At 41.3% G+C, this 18,875-nt stretch overlaps 1 protein-coding gene across 2 annotated transcripts in view; it reads right to left on the reverse strand.

Moving 5' to 3' along the window:
* The window catches only part of usp24 (ubiquitin specific peptidase 24), a 186,044-nt gene that overhangs the window by 145,300 nt on the left and 21,869 nt on the right, over window positions 1-18,875 (reverse strand). For both annotated transcript variants that reach the window (XM_067990069.1, XM_067990068.1), the window contains exon 2: window positions 636-801. In XM_067990069.1, the coding sequence (XP_067846170.1) occupies window positions 636-801 (166 nt within the window). The remainder of the gene's footprint in view (window positions 1-635; window positions 802-18,875) is intronic.

The raw sequence follows: 18,875 nt of genomic DNA on the forward strand, positions 1-18,875 counted from the left end.
AAAACCTAACTCATGTACAGTTTCAGGAAAAGTGAAAGACAGATTCTCTCAGATACTAAATAAACTAGTTTCCCCACCATGTCCCATTTCCATCACCAGGTAATTGGCCAGCTCCTAGACCTCTTCCACTCTATATATAATCAGTTAAATGCACAAATAATCTCAGGGTAATTCAACCTTTGATTTTTTTTCCTCTTTATTTGTGGGAAGTGTACTCTCTTTTAGTGCGACAACCAAATAAGCTGCTTGTAAACATTTCTCTGGCCTAAGACATTTCACTCCCATATTAAAAAAAATATCTGGGGCTACCCTAATAACTCAGCATGTGACTCATTCCTGGTCTCTGCAAATGGCCAGAGTCTGCCCCTGGGGTGGCTGGGGGAAGATTCTCCATAACTCATGAATTTACTATTTCTCATCACACAATCCAATCAGTTTTCTATAACATGCAGTTTATACATATATTGGAAGATACCACAGAAAAAATGTCTGCTCTGCCCCTATTTCCTCCCTCTCTCTCATTTTCCATAATATTTGATCTGTGATAGAAATCAAAATATTTCCGCTCCACCCCCTGTACAGGGATGCAGACACGCTGCTGTAACTTGGTACCCGGAATCCTTTGTGGTACTTACCAAGCCGTGCTAGGCACGTGGATGCTATCAGGCACTTGCCCAGTGATTCCTCACGTTTGTATGGGATGGACCAGTGATCAGTGAACACTCGACTTTCCAATTCATACAGATTTGTGGTGGGAAATTCAATGCTCCCTGAGCAGTTTCCATTCTCATCATTGCTCCTCTGCAAAAAAAAATCTGAATTAACACTAATCAACCATTATAGATGAACTTCCTTTCCCGTTCTTCCTACTTCACCAGGAAAACTAGATAACAGCAGTTCTCCTTCTGCCCCAAAGCTCACTACACAATCATTTACAGTTTTAAAAAAAGTCATTACACTGATTCTAAACAATTAATAAAAATATCAAATGCAGTCACATTCAGGACCACTTTTGTAATCTGAATAGTTAGAAAGATATGTTAAGATTACCCATTGTGCTTAAGGTCTTCCTCAACTTCAACATATAATTGATTAGTCTGCCATCCTACAGGGAACCACCTAGAACACCATTCCTCTGGCACCATTCAGCATCCACTTTGGTTAGGCAATTCTTCCCACCCACGTACAAGGAATGTAATCTGAACCAAATGAGGCAGCAGCATCATCAAACAGAATGAGAAGGATGTTTGTACACATACAAAACATTAAGTTTTAACATGCACTATGTCAGAAACAAAAATGGCGCAGGAGTGGAGTGAAAGTCGATGCACTAGAAGGGAACTGGCAACTTTAATAAATCATGTAATTTAATGCCTTAAAGTTCAAGAATTTATATCATAACTTCTGCTCTAAATGTGCATAATTTCATCACTATGAGGAATCTATGCAAAAAAAAATTGAGAAGTTCCTCGAACAGTGCTTCGAAATCTAATCTGAATAATGCTTTGACACGTGTGCATCACATTTCAGGCCTAATTTACTGGCTCCGGTCCTGCTCCTTCTGCTATCAAATTAAATTCTGAAAGCCTGTGCTAAAACTTGGTAAACATGTTACAGATGCAATAAAAGCACTCTGTGGATTGCTCCCAAAGTCCATTGTACTTTCAATTTTTGAGTGGCCATTACTTTAAGTGTCACCTCCAACCGTATCTAATCTACACAGTGGAGACTCAAATTAACCAGATAAATGCTAAAATTGCCCTCTAATCCAGTAGTCACACAACTTTCAAAGTTTAATTAGCAGTAACTGCAAGATTAAAAGTTTACATGTCAAACATCAATATCCGATTGTGCTGGTCAGCAAAGATCTGATGGAGCCACTAGGCTCTTAATCTGTGGATGCCTGCAAGGACCTGCATCTACATAAGGGAGTTTTAGTTCCAATTACAGAGCACACATACAAGACCAATACTATTTGTAATTTGAATGCTTACACATGAATTAAGTGGTCTTCCACCTTTGCCTCAAGTTCAACCTCCATATACAAGCACACAGGCCAACATCTGAACTGGAGGAAGCCACAAGAAAACTGCATTTATAAGACTGGCATTACTAACAGAGGTGTCCAAGGTTTTCCACTCTGTGGGACACGTGTGTGTGTACCAATAATCCTCAGTATCCACATATAAAGATCGATTCCATGTTTCCATTCACTTCAATATATCTCAATTTGCTGATACGGACAGATCTTGGTGTTCTGATATGGGATTTATCCAATGAGGCAACAATCCTTTCCAAACCTCCAGGTCTACAAAATTCAGACAAGAGCTGGGACTAATGTCTTCATGGCGTGGTTAACTAGTGCTAAAGGGGAGGGTTTAAACTAATTTGGCAGGGGGATGGGCACCAGAATGAAACATTGATAAGAAATAGGGTACACAGAGGACTGGGAGAGACAAATAGCACTAAAGAATAGTTCAGAAATAGGAGGGATCAAGCGGGGGACAAATACAAGGCAGTCTAAGATGCGTTTGTGGTGCATGTGCATAAATGTGAATAAGGTTGGTGAGCTGCAAGCACAAGTCGCCACATGAGATGATATAGTGGCAACGGAGGCCTGACTCAAAGGAGGGAGGATTGAGTACTTAACATTCTTGGCTACAAGGTATTCAGGAAAGATAGGGAAGGAAAGGAGGGGGGGGGGGGTGGCAGTATTGATCAAAGGAACTACCATAGCACTGGAAAGGGATGATGTAGTTGAGGGGTCAAAGACAGAATCTATTTGGTTAGAATTAAGGAACAAGAGCTGTTATGCTACTGGATGTATACTATAGGCCACCAAATAGTGGGAGGAGATGGGGGAGTAAATTTGCAGGCAAATTACAGAAAGAAGCAAGAACTATAGAGTAGTGATAATGGGGGACTTCAATTATCCCAATATAGACTGGGATAGCAACTGTGTAAATTACAAATAGTATTGGTCTTGTATGTGTGCTCTGTAATTGGAACTAAAACTCCCTTATGTAGATGCAGGTCCTTGCAGGCATCCACAGATTAAGAGCCTAGTGGCTCCATCAGATCTTTGCTGACCAGCACAATCGGATATTGATGTTTGACATGTAAACTTGACATGTTCTTGACCAGTGTGTTTCCAGCCCAACAAGGAAGGATACAGTGCTGGATTTAGTTCTGGGGAATGAAGTGCAGCAGGTGGAGCATGTTTCAGTGGGGGAGCATTTGGGGAACAGTGATCATATCATCATTAGGTTTAGAATAGTTATAGAAAAGAACAAGGAACAAACAAGCATAAAAATACTTAACTGAAGGAGGGCTAACTTTAGTGAGTTAAAAAATGATCTTGCCCTGGTGGATTGGAATCAAAAACTGGTAGGCAAAACAGTAGTTGGACAATGGGAGGCCTTCAAGGAGGAGATGGTTCTGGTACAGAGAGTAGACATATTCCCACGAGGGGGAAAGGAAGGACATCCAAAGCTAGAGATGCCTGGATGACTAAAGATATAGCAATTAAAATGAAACAGAAAGAGGCGGCTTATGACAAACGTACAGTGCATAATACAGAAAGTACAGAGGAGATCTAAAAAAGTGAATAAAAGGGGCAAAGAGAGAGTCTGAGAATATATTAGCAGCTAACATAAAAGGGAACCTAAAAGTCTTTTATAAACATATAAATAGTAAAAAAGTAGTCAAAGGAAAGGTGAGACCAATTAGGGACAAAAAAGATCTTCTTGTGGAGGTAAAGGGTACGGCTGAGAACCTAAACGAATACTTTGCATCCGTCTTCACTAAAGAGGATGCTGCCATTGTAGCAGTAAAGAAAGAGGTAGTAGCGATACTGGATAGGATAAAAATAAAGATAAGGTACTTAAAAAGTTGGCAGTATTCAAAGTAGAAAAGTCACCCGGATCAGATGGGATGCATCCTAGGTTACTGAGGGAAGTAAAGGTAGAAATTGCAGAGGCTCTCGCCACAATTTTCCAATCCTCCTTAGATATGGGGGCGGCACCAGAGGATTAGAGGATTACAAATTTTACACCCCTCTACAAAAAAGGGGAGGGGGATAAACCCAGCAATTACAGGCCAGTCAGCCTAACGTCGGTGGTGGGGAAACTTTGAGACAATAATCCAGGACAAAATTAATTGGCATTTGGAAAAGTATGGGCTAATAAATGCAAGTCAGCACGGATTTATTAAAGGAAAATCGTGCTTGCTTAACTTGATTGAGTTCTTTGATGAAGTAACGGAGAGGTTAATGAGTAGTACAGTTGAAGTTGTGTATAATGATTGTCAAAAGGCATTTGATAAAGTACCACATAATATACTTGTAAGCATAATTAAAGCCCATGGAATTAGGGACAGTGGCAGCGTGGATACAAAATTGGCTATGGGACGGAAAGCAGAGTGGTGGTGAATGGTTGTTTTTCAGACTGGAGGAAGTATACAGTGGTGTTCCCCAGGGGTCGGTATTAGGACCACTGCTATTTTTGATATATTACATAGAATGTATAGCACAGAAACAGGCCATTCCACCCAACTGGTCTATGACGGTGTTTATGCTCCACACGAGCATCCTCCCGCCCTATCTCATCCCATCTCACTGTCAACATATCCTTCTATTCCTTTCTCCCTCATGTACTTATGAAACCTCCCCTTAAATGCATCTATGCTATTCGCCTCAACTACTGCTTGTGGTAGCAAGTTCCACATTCTAACCACTCTCTGGGTAAAGATGTTTCTCCTGAATTCCTTATTAATGACCTGGACTTGAGTATACAGGGTATAATTTCAAAGTTTGCAGATGACACGAAACTCGAGAATGTAGTAAACAATGTGGAGGATAGTTACAGATGTCAAGAGGACATAGATAGACTGGTGAAATGGGCAGACACATGGCAGATGAAATTTAATGCAGAGAACATTTTGGTAGGAAGAATGAGGAGAGGCAATATAAACTAAATGGTACAATTTTAAAGGGGGTGCAGGAACAGAGAGACCAGGGGGTGCACACATACAAATCTTTGAAGGTGGCAGGACAAGTTGAGAAGGATGTTAAAAAAGCAAATGGGATCCTGGGCTTTATTAATAGAGGCACAGAATACAAAAGCAAGGAAGTTATGCTAAACTTTTATGAAACACTGGTTATGCCTCAGCTGTTCAATTCTGGGCACCACACTTTAGGAAGGATGTCAAGGCCTTAGAGAGGGTGCCAAAGAGATTTACTGGAATGGTACAAGGGATGAGGGACTCCAGTTACATGGAGACACTAGAGAAGCTGGAGCTGTTCTCCTGAGAGCAGAGAAGGTTAAGAGGAGATTTAATAGAGGTGTTCAAAATCATGACGGCTTAGATAGAGTAAATAAGGAGAAACTTTTTCCAATGGCAGAAGGTTCGGTGACCAGAGAACACAAATTTAAGGTGACTGGCAAAAGAAGCAGAGGCAACATGAGGAAACATTTCTTACGCAGCGAGTTATAATGATCTGGAATGCACTACCTGAAAAGGTGGTGGAAGCCGATTCAATAGTAACTTTCAAAAGGAAAATGGATAAATACTTTGAGGGAAAAAAATGTAGTGGGCTATGGGGAAAGAGCAGGCAAGTGGGACTAATTGGATAGCTCTTTCAAAGAGCCAGCACAGGCATGATGGGTCAAATGGCTTCCTTCTGTGCTGTGACATACTATGATACCAAGAAGAAAAACAATGAATCATTTTAAGCGCAAGGAGGACTGAGTTGTATGGACTTAGACTGGATTGGCAAGGTTCAGGGGCTGTGTGGGGGCCACATTTTGAACACTCTGCTATACAAGAAGTTGGTCGTGTAGTCTTCTCCCCTACTTGTATTGCATAGGACCTCATTTTGGAAGAATCCCTCCATTCATTGCGGTAAGAAAGGCATCAGCACAGACATAGATAGGGAGGGAACTCTGAATGAGGAAGACCAGAGACACAACTCCTCATTCATACAAATCAATTACACAAAAATAGTATTGAAATCAGAAGTGGAAAGCCCGAGAAGTTATTAAGGGAATCTCAAAGCTACATGGTGCTGGTCAGCTTCATAATGCTTTGGAAAAGCATTCAAATTTCTCATTGTAGCTACCTTGTACATTAGGGTAAATTTTGCAAGGTTCCAAATCCAACATGGAGCTTCACTTGACAGAAGCATAGATCAGGTGCAGGGGTCACTGCACCCAATTTGCTGTGGTCTCAATTTTCCAATGACTGATTATAGTCACCAGAAAAGCTGGAGGGCCCCGAATTATGCAACCTGACTACTGTGACTGATTCTCCAAACTGTGCTCCTGTCAAATAAGGTCCCATGCTGGGACAGAGCAATGAAAAATTTACCTTATAGTGTCAAGAGGGAGGGGGAAGCATACGTCCAAAATTTTGAAGAAATATTCAAAACAGCTTATTTAAAATGGTGACACCTTTCACATTCTCAGGTTATCCCAAAGTGTTTCACAGTCAATGAATTTTTTTTTATATAGTCAATAGTTTTTTGTAGGCAAACGCACAGCATTGAATTTGTGTGCAGCAAAGTCCCGTAAGCAGCAATGACCATTTCTCTCCATCTTGGTGTTGTTTTGACGGATGAGTGTTGGCCGTGGGAAAATACCATGGATCTTTTATGTCCACCTGACAGGTTGATAGGGCCTGGATTTAACATCCCTCGGTGCTTACTGAAGTGTCAGCCGAGATTACATGCTGAAGTCCTGGAGTGGGGCTTGAACCCACAACTTTCTGACTCAGAGGGGAGTGTTTTACCACCAACTCATCCAATGCCCAACCTTTTGCAGCACTCTATGATCCTGCACCCCCCCCCCACCCCCACCAACATAACTCCACCAGCTTGGCTCCAGAGAGGAGTTGCCGGATTTCCCACCCTCCCCCCAATTGGTGGGCCGCTCCAAATGCACAAGTAGCTTGCCACGACTATGGTAACAAGGCCCAATCATCAAAATGGTTCAGGCCTCCGACCACTTTAATTCGGTGGGCTGCAGGCTCACTCCACCCATGCCTGATGAAAGGGGTCACATCCTAATTGGCTTCTAAGTCTTTTCCTCAGTATTCAGAGAGATGGGTATAAAAGAGTTAGTGGAGGTTACAAATAGATACAGTCATAAAAAAGTCAAACCAAATCCTTGGCTTTAAATCTAGAGGCAGAATATAAAAGCGAGGGGACATCAAACAGGAAATTAGAGATGCATGTAACAAGGGTACTACAGTAATCATGGGAGACTTTAATCTCCATGTCGACTGGCCAAACCAAATTAGCAATAATACTGTGGAGGATGAATTCCTGGAGTGTGTACGAGATTGGTTTTTTAGACCAGTACGTTGAGGAGCCAACTAGGGAACAGGCTAACCTAGATTAGGTATTGTGCAATGAGAAGGGGTTAATTAATAATCTTGTTTTGCGGGGTCCTTTAGGGAAGAGTGACCATAACATGATAGAATTCTTCATTAAGATGAAAAGTGAAGTAGTCCAATCCGAAACTAGGGTGCTAAATCTAAATAAAGGAAACTACGAAGGTATGAGGACTGAGTTGGCTATGATAGATTGGGAAGCTTCATTAAAAGACATGACGGTGGATAGGCAATGGCGAACATTTAAGGAATGAATGCATGAATTGCAACAGTTATACATTCCTTTCTGGCGCAAAAACACAAAAGGAAAAGTGGCCCAACCATGGCTAACAAAAGAAATTAAGGATAGTATTAGATCCAAAGAGGAGTCATATAAAGTTGCCAGAAAAAGTAGCAAGCCTGAGGATTGGGAACAGTTTAGAATTCAGCAAAAAAGAGCCAATAGATTGATTAAGAGGGGAAAAATAGAATGAGAGCAAACTTGCAAGGAACATAAAAGTGGACTGTAAAAGCTTCTACAAGTATGTAAAAAGAAAAAGATTAGTGAAGACAAATGTAGATCCTTACAGTCAGAAATGGGAGAATTTATAATGGGGAACAAGTAAATGGCAGAGCAATTAAACAAATACTTTGCTTGTGCCTTCATGGAAAAAGGACACAAATAACTTCCCAGAAATGCTAGGGAATCAAGAGTCTAGTGAGAAGGAGGTATTAAAAGAAATTAGTATTAGTAAAAAAAAAAGTGCTATAGAAATTAATGGGACTGAAAGTCGATAAATCCCTAGGGCCAGATAATCTGCATCCCAGAGCACTAAAAGAGGTAGCCATGGAAATAGTGGATGTATTGGTTGTCATCTTCCAAAATTCTACAGATTATGGACCAGTTCCTGCAGATTGGAGGATGGCAAATGTAACCCCACTATTTAAAAAAGGAGGGAGATAGAAAACAGGGAACTACAGACCGGTTAGCCTAACATCAGTAGTAGGGAAAATGCTAGAGTCTATTATGAAGGATGATAATAACAGGACACTTAGAAAATATCAATGGGATTAGACAAAGTCAACATGGATTTATGAAAGGGAAATCATGTTTGACAAACCTACTGGAGTTTTTTGAAGATGTAACTGGTAGAATAGATAAGGGAGAACCAGTGGATGTGGTGTATTTGGATTTTCAGAAGGCCTTTGATAAAGTCCCACATAAGAGGTTAGTGTGCAAAATTAAAGTACATGGGATTGGCAGTAATATACTGGGAATCAAGGGTCTTTTTCAGGGTGGTAGGCGGTGACTAGTGGGGTACTGCAGGCATCAGCGCTTGGGCCCCAGCTAGTCACAATATATATCAATGATTTGGATGAGGGAACCAAATGTAATATTTTCAAGTTTGCTGATGACACTAAACTAGGTGGGATCGTGGGAATCCTTTGAGGAGGATGCAAAGAGGCTTCAAGGCGATTTAGACAAGTTGAGTGAGTGGGCAGATGCAGTATGACGTGGATAAATGTGAAGTTATCCACTTCGGAAGGAAAAACAGAAAGGCAGAGTATTATTTAAATGGTGATAGATTGGGAAATGAGGTACAAAAGGGATCTGGGTGTCCTTGTACACCAGTCACTGAAAGCAAACATGCAGGTGCAGCAAGCAGTTAGGAAGGCAAATGGTATGTTGGCCTTCATTGCAAGAGGATGTGATTACAGGAGCAGGGATATCTTATTGCAGTTATACAGGGCCTTGGTGAGACCACACCTGGAGTATTGTGTGCAGTTTTGGTCTCCTTACCTAAGAAAGGATATACTTGCTATAGAGGGAGTGCAGCAAAGTTTCACCAGACTGATTCCTGGGATGGCAGGACTGTCTTTTAAGGAGAGATTGGATCGACGAGGCCTGTATTCACTAGAGTGTTTAGAAGAATGAGAGGGGATCTCATTGAAACATATAAAATTCTGAGAGGGCTAGACAGACTGGATGTTTCCCCTGGCTAGGGGGTCTAGAACGAGGGGTCAGAGTCTCAGGATACGGGGTAGAACATTTAGAACTGAGCTGAGGAGAAATTTCTTCACCCAGAGGGTGGTGAATCTGTGGAATTCTCTACCACAGAAGGCTGTGGAGGCCAAGTCACTGAATATATTTAAGGAGATAAATAGATTTCTACACACAGAAGGCACCAAGGGGTATGGGGAGAGCGGGTATATGGTATTGAGACAGAGGATCAGCCATGATCATATCGAATGGCAGAGCAGACTCGAAGGGCCGAATGGCCTACTCCTGCTCCTATTTTCTATGTTTCTATGTAATGTTGAATTTTTACAAGACCTTAAGTCAAGCTACAATTAGAGCATTGTATGCAGCTTTGAGCACGAAGGATCAGGAGTAGGCCATTCAGCCATTCAATTAGATCATGGCTGATCTGTATCTTAACTCCATTTACACACCTTGGTTCCATAACCCCTTAATACCCTTGCCTTACAAAAAATCTATCAATCTCAATTTTGAATTGACCCCCAGCCTCAACACCATTTTTTGGGGGGGGGGGGGGGGGGGGGGGGGGAGTTCCAGATTTCCACTATCCTTTAAGAGATGCGCTTCCCGACATCACCCCTGAACAGCCAGCACTAATTTTGAAGTTATGCCCCCTTGTTCTGGACTCCCCCACCAGAGGAAATAGTTTCTCTCTATCTACCCCATCAATTCCTTTAATCATCTTAAACACCTCAATTAGATCACCCCTTAATCTTCTAAATTCAAGGGAATACAAGCCTAGTCTATGCAACTGGTCCTCATAATTTAACTCTTTTAGCCCTAGTATCATTCTGGTGAATCTGCACTTCACCCCCTCCAAGGTCAATATATGCTTCTTGAGTTGCAGTGCGGTGCCCAGAACTGAATGCATTATTCTAAATGGGATCTAATCAGAGCTTTATACTACTGTAACATAACTTCCACCCCTTTGTATTCCAGCCCTCTTGAGATAAAGGCCAACATTCCACTCGCCTTTTAGATTATTTTTTGTACCTGTCCACTAGCTTTTAGTGATTTCTGTACTTGGACCCCTAAATTTCTCTGCTCATCCACAGTTCCTAGTTTCTCACCATTTAGAAAATACTCTGGCCTATCTTAAGTCCAAAGTGGATCAATGTCCCTTTGCAACCTTCTGCTCCCATCTACACTATTTAGTGTGCCACTTAACTTGGTGTCGTCAGCAAACTTGGATCCACGGCTCTCTATTTCTTCATCTAAGTCATTTATAAAAAGGTGAAAAGCTGAGGCCCAAGTACCGATCCCTAGTGGGCACCACTAGTCACATCCCGCCAGCTTGAGTACATACCCATTATCCCTACTTTTTGTCTCCTACCTTCTAACCAATTCCTATTATGGATGTAAAAGCAGCACAGGTTGATTAGAATGTTACCAGGAATGATTACAGTTATAAAGAGAAACTTGAGGAGTTAGGGATTCTTTCCCCCACTAGAGTGGAGAAAGTTAAGGGATGACCTGATAAAGATCTTCAAGATTTTGAAGGTTTACGATGAGGTAAATGGTAATGGATTGTTTCCACTGGTCAGCGAGACAGGAACAAGAGAGCATAAATTTAAGATAATCCTATAAATTAAAAGAGCTAGAATAAATTCCTATACACAGAGGGAGGCTAGAGTGTGGAATTCTCTACAACAATTTTTTTTAAGGTGATTTAGACAGTTGCTTGAAGAGAGGTATATTGTGGAATGAGTGAGTGTGGGATTAGGCTAGTTGCTGCAATTGGAGAAAGGCACCAGCACAGACTTGATGGGCTGAATGGTCTGTTTCTGTGTTGTAACATTGTAGGATTCTATGAAATCCCTAATTAAACATATGGGCCCAGAATTTCCTAAAAACTTGCACTGAAACATTGTAAGCAAGGCGTAATGGTGATTTTCAGAGCAAAAGATCGAAAAGTTTTCGGCGCAAGTGACTTATGCCCATTTTTCTTTTTTAAAATGGTACTTCTGAATTTCCTTCATGTTTTATGCCGATTCTGCAAAACCTCCACCGCTCATTAACATCGCTATGCGCAGTCAAACACGGAAATTCAGAACTTGGTTTTCCTGGTTCACCGGTGATGACAGCTTTGCGTTAAAGGAATCGCGTGGCTACAATCACTGGACCAGCGCCAACTTACTGCGCTTCCCAGCTGAAAATGAACTAATCTTGCCACAAAACAGGTACATTGAGTTTTTAATGTTTAAATTAAGTTTTAAAAGGGTGCTAAGTATCAAACAACTTCACTGGCACTAAAAATTAACTTTTTAAAATGTGGAGTCTCATTACTCCTGATTTTAATAGTTTTTGAACATTTAAAAAAAAATTCAAAATGTTAATTTTTTTTCAAAACTTTTTCTTATCACTTTTAGCTGAGCCTTTTAATCTTACCCTCTCTTTATTTTGCTTTCTCAATCTCATTTTGTTGTACATTTACTAAACTTGTCTGGCATTTCCTGGTTGTTATTTTGCGCAGTTTGTGAATGAACTGCACTTCCTGGTTCTCACAGCATGGCTTGCTTCAAGCTGATTGATTGAGGGGCCTTAGCGATCCTTTCACTACTCTCAGCCCAGGAAAGAATGCTGACAGTTTTTTGAACTCGCAGTTCAAGGAAGTTGCCACCAAAAAGGCGGTAACTTAGTGGGTGGCTTTAAATCCAATGACCAGTGAGCACTGCTGGTTTGCTGCTCGAAGCAATTTCCAGCCCAATGTATTTTCTGTACCTTTGAATGCATCTTTATGGCATCAGAATGATTTGCATTAAAAGCTGAAAAACTTCCACAATTGCATTTTCTTAAATATGCTGTGCATAATGTGCATAAATGACGACTTCCAACTTTAATTTTCAGCATAAAGAGGGATTTAATGACAAGATATGGCATAAGTTTAGCGGTTTCCTCGGGCCCCAATTGTTTTATGCTGGTTTTTACGTTCCGCCGTATACTAATGAGATGCTCAGGAAATTTCAGCATAAACCGCCGACAGGAAGATCGGTGTAAATTTCAGAGTAACGTGCTGGTTATGCCATTTCAGGAAATTCCAGGCCACGGTCTTTAAATTACACTTTTGCAAAATAAAAATTTAGGCAAGTCACCCTTGGAAAAATGTTTCAATTCAGAAAGCAAATAGCATGCTGAAGTTAATCACAATCAATTAGAATAATTGTGTTTTTAAGAAAGGATCCTGATAAGCACATTCCCCTAAAAGTAGGGATGACATGATAGTGTTCCAGCTACAAGATGTGAACAGGTGCAGTCAATTATCAGCACTAATGTTTCTTAAAAAGGAACCTCATCAGTAATTACTCAGCAGTTTAGACAGCATCTGTGGAGAATGTTTCAGGTGGATGACCTTTTGTCATCCGCCTGAAACATTAAACCCATCTTTCTCTCTCCACAGATGTTGCCTGAACTGCTGAGCATTTCCAGCACTTTTTGTTTTAATTTCAAATTCCAGTATCTGCAGTATTTTATTTGCTTAGCAGTAATCAAATCAGTAAATGGCCAAAAAGGTTAGGTTATTGACTGCAGTTATACTGCCACTTCTGCATTGATGGAAAGGTCCCAGCAGATTGGAAAACCTCAAACGTAACACCCCTATTCAAGAAGGGAGTGAGACAGAAAGCAGGTAACTATAGACCAGTTAGCCTAACATGTGTCATTGGGAAAATGCTAGAATCCATTATTAAGGAAGTAGTAGCAGGACATTTGGAGACTCAAAATACAATCAAGGAGAGTCAACATGGATTTATGAAGGGGAAATCGTGTCTGACAAATTTATTAGAGTGCTTTGAGGAAGTAACGGGCAGGGTGGATAAAGGGGAACCAATGGATGAAGTATATTTGGATTTCCAAAAGGCATTCGATAAGGTGCCACATAAAAGATTACTGCACAAGATAAGAGCTCATGGTGTTGGGGGGTAATATACTGGCATGGAGAGAGGATTGGCTAACTAACAGAAAACAAAGAGTCGGGATAAAAGGGTCATTTTCAAAATGGCAATCTGTAAACGAGTGGGGTGCCACAGGGATCAGTGCTGGGGCCTCAACTATTTACAATATATATCAATGACTTGGATGAAGGAACAGAGTGTCTTGTGGCCAAATTTGCTGATGATACAAAGATAGGTGGAAAAGCAAGTTGCGACGAGGACACAAAGTGTCTGCAATGGGATATTGACAGGTTAAGCAAATGGGCAAAGATTTGGCAGATGGAATATAACGTGGAAAAATGTGAAGTCATCCACTTTGGGAGGAAAAATAAAAAAGCAAAATATTATTTGAATGGAGAAATACTACAAAATGCTGCGGTACAGAGGGATCTGGGTGTCCTCGTACATGAAACACAAAAAGTCAATATACAGGTGCAGCAGGTAATCCGGAAGGCAAACAGAATATTGGCCTTTATTTCTAAGGGGATGGAGTATAAAAGCAGGGAAGTCATGCTACAACTGCACAGGGTGCCGGTGAGACCACGCCTGGAGTACAGCGTACAGTTCTGGTGCCCTTATTTAAGGAAGGACATACTTGCATTGGAGGCAGTTCAGAGAAGGTTCACTAGGTTGATTCCGGGTATGGAAGGGTTGTTTTATGAGGAAAGATTGAACAGGTTGGGTCTATACTTATTGGAGTTTAGAAGAATGGGAGGAGATCTTATTGAAACATACAAGATTCTGAGGGGACTCAATAGAGTAGATGCTGAGAGGATGCTACCCTCATGGGGGAATCTAAAACTAGGGGGCACAGTCTCAGAATAAGGGGTCACCCATTTAAGACGGAAATGAGGAGGAATTTCTTCTCCCAGAGGGTCGTGAATCTTTGGAATTCTTTACCCCATAAAGCTGTGGAGGCTGAGTCGTTGAATACATTCAAGGCTGAGTTAGACAAATTTTTGATCAGCAAGGGAGTCAAAGGATATGGGGAAAAGGCGGGAAAGTGGAGTTGAGGTAAAAATCAGATCAGCCATGATCTCATTGAATGGCGGAGCAGGCTCAAGGGGCCGAATGGCCTACTCCTGCTCCCCTCTCATGGATGCAAATGGACGCAAAAGTTGGGACAAATTGACACAAAAATGACAGCACAATTTTAGGTCCCAATCCCACACCAGAATGCACTACAATTAAGCAGTGTGAGACCAGCTCACAAAAGGTCTCCTCAAACTGCTTGGACTTGGCACAGTGTGAGGTATAACTTCAGCAAGTCCACATTTTGAGAGTCTGTCTTCATCCCTATGAACACTCATTCTTTATATCATTCTGGTGACTTCACATACTACCCCTCCATGCTATCTACCACAGGCATGGGACCTGCTTCCATATGTACACTGATGCATCCCAGCTCCTCCTTTATACCTCAATCCTCAACCCCATAACTACCTCCATGCTGTCAGGCTGCCTGTCTCATATCGTCATTAGTCAAAACTTTCTCCAATTGAACATCCAGAAACTGTAACTCCTCTCCCTTGCTACCACTCCACACCATCTCTTCACTCAGGCTGAACCAAACCTTTGCATCCTGGCTACACTCAAAAACAGAACTGCAAACCCAGATTCATTCCCTCACTAAGACTTACATTCACCTCTGCAACATTTTGCCCGGCCTACCTCAGCCCTTCTGTCCTTAAAACACATCCACACTTTGTCACCCCTAGGCTCCAAGCTAGCCTTTCACCCTCCAATAACGCTTGAGCAGAACTTGGCTGCATGCATCCTGTCTCAAACTAAGTCCCAACAGCCCATCACCTCCATCTTTGCTGCTCTACATCCCCGCCTCCAACGTATTAAATTTAAAAAGGTCTTTAAATCCTTCCACAGTCTCATTCCACTATCACCTTGAAATCTCCTCCTGTACTCTTTTGCTTCTGACTGTCCTTTTGTGCATCCACCCCTCTCTTTTCACTGTGCCATTGGTGGCAGAACCATCAGATGTGTTGGCCCCATTTTCTGGAACTCCTTCCCTAAATCTCTACAGCTCTCTACTTCTCTCCACTTTTAAAAACCTTCTCAAAACCTATTTATTTGACCTACCATTACTACTCTGAATCTTTCACCCATGGCTCAGTATTCTTTCCTTTTATCTATATTTTTCTCCTCTCTCTAAAGCAGCTACATTAAAGGCACCATAAATGCAAGTTGTTTGTTGTCCTGCAATCTCTTGCATTCTTCCTCACAATTTGCCATGCCTCCTAATTTGGTATCAGCAAGTTTGGCATCATTCATTGTCCCTATATCCAAACCATTTGTATAAATGAAAAATAAGAGATCCCAGCAAAGATGCCTGGGTCATATCACTACCCACATCCTGACAAGCTGAAAAACAGACTCACGGACATTTCCAATACTGCACATTTTAGAAAGAAGCTCTTTTGGCTGGGGAAAAAAGTTAAAATGCAGTAAAGTCTAAGTTATGAGGTGGTAGCTGATTGCTCATACTCAAAACAGTCTTTATAATAGAATAAATCCCTTCCTCCTCTAACTACCAGTGGAGTTGAGAAGAAGGAAGAAAGAAAAAAATTGTTACAAATTTTCTGTAAAATTTCTAATACTGAACGAAGTACCATTGCTAATCAGGAGCACCTTAATGAGCTAAATCCCATTGGAATATTCATTCACAGATTACATTCAGTTTCCATGACCTAATTGTTTTGCATTTTAGTATTAAGAATTTGTCTTCAAAACTGCAGCACATTTTAAGGGGAGGGGTAAGATGACAATTTATACATGTTCCAACATTAACTGGAGTTATTTACTTCATGGGGAGTGCCTTTTCTCAAATCCCTTGTGTGTTTGAATCAGTTTTTGGGAATGACAGGTCCAAAATCACATGTTTTCCCCCTTCCCCTCCCCCCCCCGCCCCAAGCATGCTACACTTACCATATGTCATGTCTCACATTACTCACATACTATATCCCAAAATATTTTTTTCTGAAGAAACGATCATCCGGGACAAAATTAATAGTCACTTGGGCAAGTGTGGATTAATTAAGGAAAGCCAGCATGGATTTGTTAAAGGCAAATAGTGTTTAACTAACTTGATTGAGTTTTTTGATGAGGTAACAGAGAGGGTTGATGAAGGCATTGCAGTCGATGTGGTGGATATGGACTTCCAAAAGATGTTGATAAAGTGCCACATAATAGGCTCGTCAACAAATTTGAAGCCCATGGAATAAAAGGGGCAGTGGCAGCATGGATATGAAATTGGCTAAGTGACAGGAAACAGCAAGTAGTGGTGAACAGTTGTCTTTCGGACCGAAGGAAAGTATATAGTGATCTTCCCTGGGGTCGGTACAAGGACCACTGCTTTTCTTGATATATATTAATGACTTGGACGTACAGGGCACAATTTCAAAATTTGCAGATGACAAAACTAGGAAGTGTAGTAAACAGTGAGGAGGATAGTAATAGACTTCAAGAGGCTGGTGGAATGGGCAGCCGTGGCAGATGAAATTTAACAAAGAAAAGTGCGAGGTGATATATTTTGGCAGGAAGAATGAGGAGAGGCAATATAAACTAAAAGGCACAATTCTAAAGGGGATGCAGGAACAGAGAGACCTGGGAGTGTATGAGCACAAATCGTTAAAGGTGGCAGGACAGGTTGAGAAAGCGGTTAAAAAAGCATAGAGTACAAAAGCAAGGAAATTACGTTGAACCTTTATAAAACACTGGTTCGGCCACAACTGGAGTATTGTGTCCAATTCTGGGCACCGCACTTTCGGAAGGATGTCAAGGCCTTAGAGAGGGTGCAGAAAAGATTTACTAGAATGGTTCCAGGGATGAGGAACTTCAGTTACGTGGATAGATTGGAGAAGCTGGGGTTGTTCTCCTTAGAGCAGAGAAGGTTGAGAGGAGATTTGAAAGAGGTGTTCAAAATCATGAAGGGTTTAGATAAAGTAAATGGAGAAACTATTCCCATTGGCGGAAGGGTTGAGAACCAGAGGACACATGTTTCAAGTGATTGGCAAAAGAACCAAAGGTGACATGAGTAAAAACTTTTTTTACGCAGCGAGTGGTTATGATCTGGAATGCACTGCCTGAGGGGGCAGTGGAGGCAGATTCAATTGTAAGTAATTATCAGTAGAGAAAAAGTACTTGAGAAATTAATGGGACGAAAAGCCAATAAATCCCCTGGACCTGATGGACTGCATCCAAGGGTTCTAAAAGAGGTGGCTGCAGAGATGGTGGATGCATTGGTTATGATCTTCCAAAATTCCCTAGATTCTAGAATGGTCCCAGCAGATTGGAAGGTAGCAAATGTAATCCCACTATTCAAGAAAGGAGGGAAAGAGGAAACAGGGAACTACAGGCCAGTTAGCCTGACATCAGTAATCATGTAAATGCTGGAATCCATTATTAAGGAAGCAAAAACAGAGCACTTAGAACATCATAATATGATTAGGCATAGCCAACATGGTTTTATGAAAGGGAAATCATGTTTGACAAATTTATTAGAGTTTTTTGAGGATATAAATAGCAGGGTAGATAAAGGGGAACCAGTGGGTGCAGTAGATTTGGATTTTCAAAAGGCATTCGATAAGGTGCCACATAAAAGGTTGTTACGCAAGATAAGGGCTCACTGGGTTGGGGTAACATATTAGCATGGATAGAGGATTGGTTAACGGACAGAAAACAGTAGGGATAAACGGGTCATTTTCAGGTTGGCAGGCTGTAACTAGTGGAGTACCGCAAGGATTGGTGCTTGGACCTCAGCTATTTGTATATTGAAGACTTGGATGAAGGGATTGAGTGTAATGTATCCAAGTTTGCTGACGATACAAAGCTAGGTGGGAAAGTAAGCTGTGAGGAGGATAAAGGGTCTGCAAAGGGATATAAACAGGTTAAGTGAGTGGGCAAAAAGGTAGCAGATGGAGGATAATGTGGGGAAATGTGAAGTTATTCACTTTGGTAGGAAGAATAGAAAAACAGAATATTTTTTAAATGGTGAGCAACTATTAAATGTTGGTTTCCAGAGAGATCTGGGTGTCCTGGTACAAGAAACATAAAAAGTTAGCATGCGGGTAACAGCAAGCAATTAGGAAAGCAAGTGGCATGTTGGCCTTTATTGAAAGAGGGTTGGAGTACAAGAGTAAGGAAGTCTTACTACAACTGTACAGGGCTTTGGTGAGACCTTACCTGGAAAACTGCGTACAGTTTTGGTCTCCCTATCGAAGGAAAGATATACTTGCCTTAGAGGTTCACTAGATTAATTCCTGGGATAAGAGGGTTGTCCTATGGAGAGGTTGAGTAGAATGGGCCTATACTCTCTGGAGTTAAGAAGAATGAGAGGTGATCTCATTCATTAAAACATAAAAGATTCTGAGAGGGCTTGACAGGGTAGATGCTGAGAGGTTGTTTCCCCTGGTTGGAGAATCTAGAACTAGGGGGCATAGTCGCAGGATGAGGAGGAATTTCTTCACTCGAGGGTTGAGTGTCTTTGGAATTCTCTACCCCAGAGGGCTCGGGATGCTATGTCG

This window comes from Heptranchias perlo, chromosome 9 (assembly GCF_035084215.1).
Source record: "Heptranchias perlo isolate sHepPer1 chromosome 9, sHepPer1.hap1, whole genome shotgun sequence".
Taxonomy (NCBI): domain Eukaryota; kingdom Metazoa; phylum Chordata; class Chondrichthyes; order Hexanchiformes; family Hexanchidae; genus Heptranchias; species Heptranchias perlo.